The sequence below is a fragment of the Tripterygium wilfordii genome, chromosome 2 (assembly GCF_013401445.1).
Source record: "Tripterygium wilfordii isolate XIE 37 chromosome 2, ASM1340144v1, whole genome shotgun sequence".
NCBI classification, from domain to species: Eukaryota; Viridiplantae; Streptophyta; class Magnoliopsida; order Celastrales; family Celastraceae; genus Tripterygium; species Tripterygium wilfordii.
The window spans coordinates 333,822-344,540 of NC_052233.1; the positions used below are offsets into that span (position 1 = coordinate 333,822).

The 10,719-nt window shown below is 37.3% G+C and overlaps 2 protein-coding genes across 4 annotated transcripts; one reads left to right on the forward strand and one right to left on the reverse strand.

Moving 5' to 3' along the window:
• Positions 1-181: 181 nt before the first annotated feature.
• Positions 182-4,853, reverse strand: LOC120004951. Of its 2 annotated transcripts, none has more exons than XM_038854347.1 (8): positions 4,593-4,853; positions 4,085-4,194; positions 3,462-3,641; positions 3,061-3,132; positions 2,780-2,979; positions 2,129-2,544; positions 1,450-1,634; positions 182-713 (listed from the first exon to the last, which is right to left on the reverse strand). In XM_038854347.1, the coding sequence occupies exons 2-8, from the start codon at positions 4,164-4,166 to the stop codon at positions 340-342; spliced, it is 1,509 nt and encodes a 502-aa protein (XP_038710275.1). In that variant the 5' UTR covers positions 4,167-4,194; positions 4,593-4,853; the 3' UTR covers positions 182-339. The 2 variants fall into 2 exon arrangements, with proteins under 2 accessions (XP_038710275.1, XP_038710266.1); XM_038854338.1 differs by having other exon boundaries at positions 4,085-4,213.
• Positions 4,854-5,868: 1,015 nt separating this feature from the next.
• LOC120004744 (dnaJ homolog subfamily C member 17) lies at positions 5,869-10,064 on the forward strand. Of its 2 annotated transcripts, XR_005469633.1 has the most exons (4): positions 5,869-6,027; positions 6,920-7,808; positions 9,515-9,612; positions 9,719-10,064. XR_005469633.1 is itself a non-coding variant. In XM_038854034.1 (3 exons), exons 2-3 carry the CDS (start codon positions 6,960-6,962, stop codon positions 9,533-9,535), a joined length of 870 nt encoding a protein of 289 aa, XP_038709962.1. In that variant the 5' UTR covers positions 5,870-6,027; positions 6,920-6,959; the 3' UTR covers positions 9,536-9,993. The 2 variants fall into 2 exon arrangements, 1 of the variants encoding a protein (XP_038709962.1); XM_038854034.1 differs by having other exon boundaries at positions 5,870-6,027; positions 9,515-9,993.
• Positions 10,065-10,719: the final 655 nt, after the last annotated feature.

Genomic DNA, 10,719 nt, shown 5'->3' on the forward strand with positions numbered 1-10,719 from the left:
TACCACACACCATTTGGACAACTTTTACAAAAACTACAAAAACTAAAATCAGCAACTTTCATTCTCATCCAGTTTGGTAGTCCATCAAACATGATATCACAATATTGTTCCACCAATTGGTTCTCTGCAACTCAACATCTTATCATTATATGGTTATGCTTGTCAACCTGCCACACCAAAGAGATGAAAAGGGTTTGATTGCCCAGCCTTTTCTTTATTGTTTCCTACTGAATGAGAAACTCTTGAGAGAGACTATCTGTTCATTCACATAAATTTTAGAGGGCATACAAGTGTTGAGAAAGAATGTTACAACAAAAAAGACATCAATAACATTCATCCTCAGCCTGCTTTTGATGTTCTCGCTACTGGCGGCAGCACAACAGAATTAAGGTCCGCGGGATAAGGAGTCCACAAGCCTAATCCACCTCTACTCTCCCTCAATTTGCCACCCTTTCCCTCCAACTCAGTCAGGTTCTTTACCCACTCTATTTTGGAGGAATGCTCACGGGTATGTGGGTGCAATATAAAAAGTGAATTGTACTCACAATTCTCAAACATGAAGAACTTGAACAACTCCCCCAACCTGTACACTACGTAGCCGAAACTCAGCTGATCTCTTGGTGTGAAGAGGTTCACCTCATTGAACCACAAGCAGCTAAACAAATTGTTTATTGCTGTATGTTCCCGAATGATGACAGCTCCCTCCGGGACATCTGCATTTAAAAGGTTATTGTCAGGAACATAAAAGATGGCATTGTAATATACCAAAGAAGAAGTCGAAAACACTCAAATATCAAAAATAACATCTCTGGTGCTGAGATATGAAGTGTTTCATGAGATACTATCCCCTATGAGTCTATGACCATGTCAAGCGTAGGGGATAAATGGAATCATCCTACCAAGAGCACATGGCACAAAGTAAAATGCAAACACAGTTTTCTGTGCTTCCTAACTCCAGCTTGTCCCAAAACCAACTGAACTTCTATCAAAGATCTATTACTCTACTTGACATCATCTTCCGGCAACAGTCACAAAAGACACTAAGATATATGCTAACATTGCTTTCTGAAGATTGTCCGTCATTCGCTTTCTTTTTTCTTTTTTTTTGAGGGCATGGAACCTCTCCAATGTTGGGCCTAATTTGACCCACCTTTCAGAGTAAACCACAGACACCAGCAAACAACCACTATTCACTAATATCGGTAATGTCCAAGTTGCACCAAAATCCAAGAATCCCCTTCCCTAACCACTGGGCTACCCTTGTTTGGTTTGTCCATTATTCTCTTTCGAGATAAGTTTGTCAGCAGGGTGTGTGTTTTTCAAGTGCCTACTTGCGCCAACTTCTCTAGAATTATATCGTAACTCAGCAGTCGCATGGCCGAGGTTTAACTAGAATACTAGACACAGGCAGCTGAGAAAACTCAGAAGAACTGTGATTTTCCTCATTACCACTTGGAGTGCTTTTCTTCAAACTCCATGGCTCCATCCCTTCGTACCGATATATTTTCATGTGAAGATCAATCAGTGGTCGTGCATAGCGCTTTCTCCTTTTGTTTGCATCAGCCTCCTCATATATACTGCGATGATGTTTATGCTGAGCAATGGCAAAAGTATACTTCTCACGCCATAAGTATCTGCAGACAATTTTTTTTTTTTTTAAATTTCATATGTACATCAGTAAGAATACATGTATATGCATTAAAAAAACAGGAGGGTTAATCAGAATGATACTTGGTAAAACATTATATGAATTAAACAAAATATAGTAATGTGGTGCTTTATACAAAAAATAATCCAAAAAAGACATAATTCACTTTCAGCAGCAAGAGAAATCACATACGAATATATATAAGGGGACCTTTTTTATGCTCCATCATATTGCTTAATCAGAAAACATTTCACCAAAAACCTTCACTGAAACCATTCTAAGTCAATTATTTTACTAGCTTCACCATTGAGTCAAACTTTAAAAGAAATGAAAAGGCATAAAAGCATAATATTCAACATTTTTTTCTTTCCTTTCTGGTAAACTCTCTCATCCACAGAGAGAGAACGATTCAAGTTCCATCTAGGAAAAAACACAAACACAACAAATATGTACAATTCTTTGAACATCTATAAAAAATACCTTTCTAGGATTAGCAAAGGATCAACTATCAACTCCATTTTACCATCAATCCAAATGCTGTATTGCGCTTCAGGGAACAACCTGTGGGTTAAAATCTTGGGAACCTTCCCATTTCTTCGAGGTTCATCATAAGGTGGATGCTTGAGTAGCACAAGCCGCCAGATGCCTACCCATGGTCCACCATCGAGATCCTCTTCAACAGTAACATTACTTTTTATAAAATCGAGAGTTACCTCATCAACCACCATAAGAAAACAGAAAAGCTTCTTAGATCGGTCACTTATATTTGAAGGCTGATGTGGTACATCATATCCATCAAAAATTGCAGATGCAACGACAAATCTACACTTCTTAACATAATTGATGTCTGAAGGAACCATTTCAGCACCGCCATTTCTAATAAATCCACAGTGCACCTGGACGCAAAACACAACAAGGAGTTCAATTTAAAGGGCACAGGTGGAAAAAATATAAACAACTTCCAATATATATTAGCATAGAGTATTAAAAATGATTGGTCAATTGTTCTCAGCATCATTTACTTGAGTTATGAAACACGATATATGAATAAAGAACTACATCACAGTTTGAGTGACAGTAAAGGATACAAAGGTAAAATAAAATTGACACCACCTGGAAATTTAATGTTACCTTCATGTTAGTTTGTGCTTTAAAACTCTCATCTCTCTGGGACCAGTTTTGATGACCTCCAAATAGTGGTGAGGACAGAGATCCATTATTCACTAGCTCATCCTCCATGACGTAGGAGAGATTCTTAAGAATCACATCAGGAGTTCTTCCTTCTGGAATAACTACACTGCTGGGATCATTTGCAAGAGGAATCTCACAGCCTAAAAGAGGTAAACATAATCAGTATATTTTAACTGCATATAGGTTGTAACTCCAAAGCAAAGATGTTGACGTTGTCTTACGGTGTTGTGGTTTTGGTACAAGTCCCATTGTGTCTAACGCAATATATAACTTGCTGTGTTTCTTACAGATGGCTGCACAAGAAGCATACACTTTAAAATAGTTACCACTTGCCAAGAAAAACTTTGCTAAACAGAATACCTAAATTTTTTTAATGAAACTTTTTTTTTTGGGAATTGAAAAGCAACTTTATGGAAGAGTCTACTTTGCTTGATGCTGCCACTTTTTCTACTTTTGTTTTTGTTTTTGTTTTTGAGTTTTGTTAGTTTCATTTTTTGCTGTTCTATTCACAATGAAGAAGAGTAAGGCAATCTAAGAACTGAAAAAAGTAAAACAGTGTACTAACAGGAACTTTAAGAAGAACACTACAAATTCCATGACAATGTACATCTTAGAAATATACCTGAAAAGAATGCCAACGAGGATTGGCATGACCAAACATGAAATAACAATACGGAAAGGATGAGTAACATCCACACGATGCCAGCAACAAGAACCAACTGAACAAACCCCCTCTTCCAATTGATTTTCATTGGATAATCCTGCGGCAGTCTCTCAGGCAAAAATAAACCACCTTCGACATCTACATCACAACATTATATAAGTGCCTTGGGAGAAAAACGAATCCTAAATTCCTAATACACCACTGGATTGATGATACACAAAAACCCATCAAAAAAACAACAGCTAAAACGATTAACTTGCTAGTTTCCTAAGCTAATCCCAACATACACCTCATTGTACACAAAAAATAAAAACAGGGGGTGCATAAATGAATATCAATACGATCAAACATTTAATTTCCATCAAGAAAATAACACATACAATGATTTCTACATCATTATATAAATAAAGCAACACTGGAAAGTGGAAACCAAACCCACACATTATCATTGACCAATAACTGCTGCAAAAGTAAAAAAAAAAAAAAAAAAATTCACTTCTTAAGCAATAATAACATGAAAGTTCCACTTGCATTCTAGACCAAAAAAAAACTTTTCAAAACCAAATATTATTTGTCCTTGCCTTTAGAACGTGGTGTTTGATTACTCCGGTCTCCACGCCGGTTTAACCGGAAAGACACTAACCGTTGAGCCTCACCCTCCATATAATTATTCTCTTGAACTCCTCATCACCTTAACAAATGCAAATAAGCTGTACATAACGGAAGAGAATAATCCAAAGATAAAACATCACTATTCACCACATAAGTTTAAACAATTTCTGTCAAATAAAGCATAACACTATTGACATTAAATGATCCAATAAATTTAAAAATCCACATCTTGCAAAATATAATCTGAATTGAAAAAAGTGCAGAAGAAGTAACAAAAATAGAGGTGCAGAATTAACTATTGAAAACCAAGAATAGAAACTGTGAAAAGAAAGAAACTTGGGAGACAGAAAACAAAACACAGATGCAATTACTCAGAACTCATGAAATGATTTTTTTAAAAAAAGAAAAGAAGCAACTTTGAGATACGTAAGTGCAAACGGCGAAAATGTTAGAAGTACCCAGATCCAGGAAACTCACAAGGAGGGAGTAGAGGTCTGTTATAAAGACAAGTAATGCAGGATAGGAAATCTTCAAGGTATCTCCCCAATCAGTACTTGCTCATTGTTTTGAATCAGATCCTAGGAACGAAAACTCGATCGAAAGCCAGAACACTTTCCCTCCAATGGACACCGGCGAATGAACGTGAACTCCGCACGAATTCTCAAAACACCACTGTTAACGACCTTCCTGCAAATCTATGAACTCGGAAGAAGCTCCTCTCAAATCTAGAGTCCCTAATAATAATAATATAAAACGCCCGTATAACAGGAAGAGTGGAGACGTCTAAAACGGGGTCGTTTAAGTGTCCCTTTGTGTACAAAATTCCAAAGTTGTCCTCCATTATTGAATATAATTCCAAGTTTACCCAACCGATGTACCTGCTCCACCGTCCACGCTGCACATCAATCAACGAGAGAAACGAAACTTGTCGTCGTTCCGGCCTTCGTTGTCGGCGTATCCGTCGCCAACATACTTGAGTTTCAAAAAGATCCAAAAACACGAGAAGTAGCCAAAGGGTCGATCAAGAGGCAGGCAATGGAAACACCTCAAGCAGATCCTCCTTCAAGCCGAGAATTACCAGAACTCAGGGGCTCCCCTGATGAACCCAATTGTAAGTATTTAGGGCATTTATTGGATTTCAGGAAAAGTGAGGCTGTGAATTAGGCAGCTGAATGTTGTTTCTGAAACGATTCAAGTATAAGTGGCTGTATGTGGAGTGGATAATGGAGTCTGACAAATGATAATTTTAGTTATCCCATAGAATTCATGCAACACATTCCTACCTGATAGTAACTTCATTCCATCTTTTAATATTTGGATAAGGGTAATGGATTATTAGATGGTTGATTATCCAAAATACGACCTTCTGTGGGAATCTAAGGGTTAGCGATGATCGATGTAGCCAACCCTTTGTCTGTTTAGAAACATCCTGCCTCCTGGTTTGATGCTTTTTGTTGGCATATTCAGGTAACTTAGTGACGATGTTTTGCCCAGCCCAAGCTAGTTATGAATAGCTTGTTGTGCATGGCATACCGTCGTGTGGATTATTTTTTTTGTGCTGTAAAAAACCAATGGTTTCTAATGGTATGGGAAACAATATGCCAAGGTTGAATCCAAAGGAAAAAACAAAAAGGAGTTGTCATGGGCTGGGAATTGAACTGATATCTGGATGTGGGCCTCGATTGTTCAGTGGGCCAACTTAAAACAAAGTTGCTAAGTTTCGAATAGATATAAAAGCAAAAGACCAAAATCCCTAATTTGAAGCTTCCTGGAGACCTCGATTCCCCAATATCCAAACCCATTCACCGGAATTACAAAGATTTCTCCGTCGCCGTCGAAATCCCCATTTGGGGAGGGAAGTTCTCTCGCCAGAAGCGCGAGAATTCTACACCTTCCTCGACACGCTTTACAGGTACGACTCACTTCCACTAAACGCATCTTCGATTTTGTGGCGAGGTGTTTAAAATCTTTGTTTTTTGTTGGGAATTTCATGGCGGATTATTCTTTGGGCGCCAGGGTATGGGGGTTAGTTTAGTGGGTGTTGTTCATATTGAATTATTTTGGTCTTTTCTTACTATGTTTACAATTTGTTGTGTGGGAAACTATTTTGTATTTCTTGGATCTTTTTTTCAATTTCTATTTGTTTGGTTTGGTTGTCTTCGTCACTGGGATTTTCCAGCCTTTGCTAGTACAGTACTATGTTGAGTTGCTGGAAGCTGGGTTTGTTTATGGCTTTATTGTTTGATTCCGATATTGATTGGCTTTATTATGATATATTCTCTTGCTTTTTAGCAGCAAATCCAAGCAACATCGTTTTCTGTTTGGCATTAAAGTCAGACATGATTGGCTTCTATGTGACTTTGTCAGTTGAATTAACTGATTATGCAAAAACCTCTCAACTTCCTAATCTGCAAAAAGCTTTGTCTGATTCTGTGATGACTTAGTGTTTTCCCTTATAGCTTCAGGTGATCACGAGGATATATAGATGGAAAAAGCAAATATAGAGGGGAAATGTGTGTTAGTGTTAATATTATGAGTCATTCTCCTGCGTAGTGTACTAGCGTCCCAATTCCAATAGAATGCGCGTACTATTTATAATATATATATATATAGCGGGGTGTGCATGGCTCAATTGTGTGATTATAATTATAAGGCATCTAGGCTTATTTTTTCCTTGTAGCATTTGTTGTCCATTTTTTTTTGCTTATGTTGAAGTGTGAAATGTACTGGAAATTCAAATTTATACTAAATTAAAATTGTTTTCTTTCTTTTGTTGAAAATTTTTGCTTTGTCTTCTCTGGAAGGTGAAATTTCTCAGAAATCAGGAGTTCTTTGATCAAGGCTATGGACAACGTGGATCACTATGCTGTCTTGGGGCTACCTTCTGGCGAGGAAGGTGCAAAGCTGACAGAGAAGGAGATCTCAAAGGCTTACAAATTCAAGGCCCTGGAACTTCACCCGGACAAGCGGCCTGATGACCCCAATGCCCATGACAACTTTCAGAAGCTCAAGTCTTCATATGAGATTCTCAAGGATGAGAAAGCTCGCAAGCTATTTGATGATCTCCTTCGCATCAAGCGTGACCAGCATCAACGCCACACACAGCGGGATGCAAAACGGCGGAGGATGGTATCTGATCTTGAGGAGAGAGAGCATGCTGCTGCCTTTGACCCGGACCCAGAATTAAAAGCCAAACAGGAAGAGGAGAGGATTGCTAGGAAATTGAAAGAAGAAATTGAGAGAATCCGTGCTATGCATAAGGGGAAGGGACAAGGAGCAGCAACAGCAACAGCTCCGGAAAGCTCTAGTACTGGTAATGTGGGAGGGACTGGGGTGGTGTTGGATAAGTCTAAGGTGTTGAAGGTGTCGTGGGAGAAGGTTGGGGAGGAATACACAGCAGATAGGTTGAGGGAGTTGTTTTCGAAGTTTGGAAAGGTGGAAGATGTTGTGATCAAGAGTTCAAAGAAGAAAGGTTCCGCCCTTGTTGTGATGAGTACGAAGGAAGCAGCTTTTTCCGCAACAGGAAATGTTTGTGGACATCTTTCAAATCCACTACTTGTTTTGCCCCTTCAACCGGTCATAGGGACAGAGTTCCCCAACGCCCAGAAGAATGTGGAGTCCGATCGCCTGAATAATCTAGTTGGTGCTGGATTTATGGCTTATGAAGAAAAAATTCTAGAGAAACTTCAGAAGGTTAGACCTTTGTCTTAACATGATCTTGATTTTTTTGTTTGTTTAATTTGATGTTTGAAGCTAGCTGTTAAACTATTGTTACTACCATAGTCTTCATCGGTACTTTCAAATTATGCTAGAAATAAGACTAGTTTATATATGGGTTTCTATTGATTTGGAGGGGGAAAAACATTTATTACTTGATGATGAAATTTCTCTTATTGGGCTTTTCAACTTAAGACTCTATTTTGTGTTTCTTAGATGTCTCACAGGCGTCCACAGATTTTCTTTATGGATTCATTTAGGACTTAGGAGCTTCAATTAAATAGATTTGTGCTAGGCTAAATTGCCTCAACAAAATTTTATAGGAAGCAAGATCATATTACCAATGCAATAATAATTATCTATTGTTACTTGGTTTACAAGCTAAGTTAATGGTGTCTGGATTCATCATGATAATTATTTATTACTTAGGCTTAAACTTATTTTGGGGTCTAGATTTTGCGATTTGGAGGTGATAACTTTCCTAGGACTTCTTAGAGGGAAAGTTTATATAAAGGTAATTGTGGCTTCAGACAGTTCTAAATTTTTTTCAGTCAATTGAGAGGTTAAATGCCATCAGAAGAAATTGAGAAATTCTTATCAGTGGACAGTCTTAGGATTTTCTTGGTTCTTGGTCCTTAAAAGTATATCCTGAATTCATGATATGGGCAGATGTCAACTAGGAGAAACAGAGTGGGAGTACTCGAGGAACTTCTGGTTGTCATGTGGTGTCCTATTTGGTTTGGGAAGCTGATGGAAGCCGGTAAAATATGCTTAAAGGACCAGAAATTGGGATGATTTTGTTGTTTTTTTCATGTATAATGTACAATTTTTTTTTTTTTTCTTGTAGTGTTCCTATTTTTTTATCACTTGTTTTAGTTTAGTTTTCTTGTTCATTGATTGTCCGTTACCCTGTTAATAATTTTTTGAAATTGAATGTATTATCATATTCTATTGTAGATAAAGAATCTGACTGGTAATGAGATTGATAATTAAAATCTTGAATGTGGAGTTTGGTGTGTAACTGAATAGATGTAATTGACCAAATTGTTTTTTTGTCTCAAGTCTCATTATTTTTCAACAATTTGTGAAAATTTTTACCACTATTTCGCTTGGTTTAGTAAATATACTAGCCGATTGTATGACCAGTTATTGTGTCTCCCTACCCCATCCCTCCCAAGTAAATTTGGGCTGAGATAGTCTTTTCGGATTCAATTGTCAATAGTAAAGTTTGGAGGTATGATGTCCGACATGGCCTTTTAGGTTTTCTCTTAATAGTCTATTAGGAAGAGTGTTTGGGTTCAAAGTACTAACTTTGTTAAGTTACGGGGATGTATGTTGAATAGACCTTTGTTAAGTAATTGTTTGTCAGAGCTGGCTTTTGTGCATGATGCTTTTCATTAACAAATGCTTCCAGTAAGATTTAGTGTTGAAATACGCTTGAGTTTTGTTGGTGCGCTGTTCGCCATATTGGTAGCTCTTGTAGATCTATGGCTTTGGCTGGTTGGACCCTGAGATTTATTGCATAGTTTTGCCGTGTGAATTTTTATCCACTTTGCTGATAGATGTTTCACTTCATGACTCTGCAGTCTAGAGAATGTAATGAACTGCTAATCTGCATCTTCATACATGCATTTTAATTGCTTTTCTTATTTATTACTTCTGATAACTTATTTATGCTGCAGGCTGCAAAAAACAAAAGTTGACTGGCAAAAAGCAATGAGGATTGGATTATCTAGTGTATCATATAGTGGCTTAAAGTCTCTCCAATTTTATTTCCAAGGTAATTGAGGAATGTCATACTTTATTATTGTCTTAAATATGTACAAGCAACTTGAACTGTATTAGAAAGTACATGAAAAGCATTGGCTGGATTGAGAGTAGTACAGGATGCTTCTGTCAGGAGTGCGGTCCATGTACCTATGGCATTTTCACTCCCCCCTATGAACTGATCAGAGCTTGGGTGCTTGTTAGCATTCTGGTTTTGCATTTGACAGGAAGACATTGTTTGACTAATGTACTTGGCCTTGCAAATCACCTGCTTGCTGTTGATTTGTAAATTTTATTACGTCAAACAGTAAAAGAAAATCCTTTGGTGGTGTTGACTGTTGATCACAGGCACAGTACAACTTTTTATATGGCAAATCATACAAATCCTTGTAAATGGATTCTGCTGTTGAAGTTTGGATTGTGAAAAGAAATGGACAATTAATAAAGTATTTATCACCTTACTATTACTATTTACTACTACTTGTACTCACCCTCAGTAGCTGCCGTGCTAGCACAACAGGGTAAGAGCAACCAGTCAACCACTCTTACCCACAATGGTAAAATTTTGTTGGGGACAATAAAATATGTTGAGATGTGTTTTGATAATGTGGGTAGGTCAATAAAATATATTGGTACAATGGTATAAATTTGTTGCTTGATTTTTGGTGTAATAGATATGTGACCCAGTATTGAATTTTGATGTAGTTGTGAGTGTGATACATGTGAGTCACATGTGTTAAAGCCAACAAGGAGGACACCAATCTTCCCTTTTCTCATGTTGTTTCCAATAAAATTAGGACAACAAAATTGTTTCATTGTGCATATTTTTGTATTAAAACCTCATCCGTGCTCCATTAGATCAGTGCCATTGCAAGTGCTCTAATAGTCATGGATACTTCTGCAATGATACAACTTTTTACAACTTTTTATATAGCAAATCATAAAAAGAAAATGACTTTGATCTTGGTTTTGATTCTAGGCAATGCAATCCTAACTTTTCCCCGTGTTTGGAATTAGGGTTTGGGGATCCCTCAAAAAAAAAAAAAAATTAGGGTTTGGGACTTGACCATAAATATATTGGGTCAAATTTGTGAATTTCAAAACAAATTTATTCCCTTTC

Bases quoted from the DNA above. Each gene is read 5' to 3' on its own strand.
- LOC120004951 (XM_038854347.1), bottom strand. From the start codon at position 4,166: ATGGAGGGTGAGGCTCAACGGTTAGTGTCTTTCCGGTTAAACCGGCGT. The intron at 2,980-3,060 runs GTAAGACAACGT...TACCTCTTTTAG, and splicing joins TGTACCAAAACCACAACACC to GCTGTGAGATTCCTCTTGCA. The intron at 714-1,449 runs GTAATGAGGAAA...TTTTAAATGCAG, and splicing joins GAAGAAAAGCACTCCAAGTG to ATGTCCCGGAGGGAGCTGTC.
- LOC120004744 (XM_038854034.1), top strand. From the start codon at position 6,960: ATGGACAACGTGGATCACTATGCTGTCTTGGGGCTACCTTCTGGCGAG. The intron at 7,809-9,514 runs GTTAGACCTTTG...TTTATGCTGCAG, and splicing joins TTCTAGAGAAACTTCAGAAG to GCTGCAAAAAACAAAAGTTG.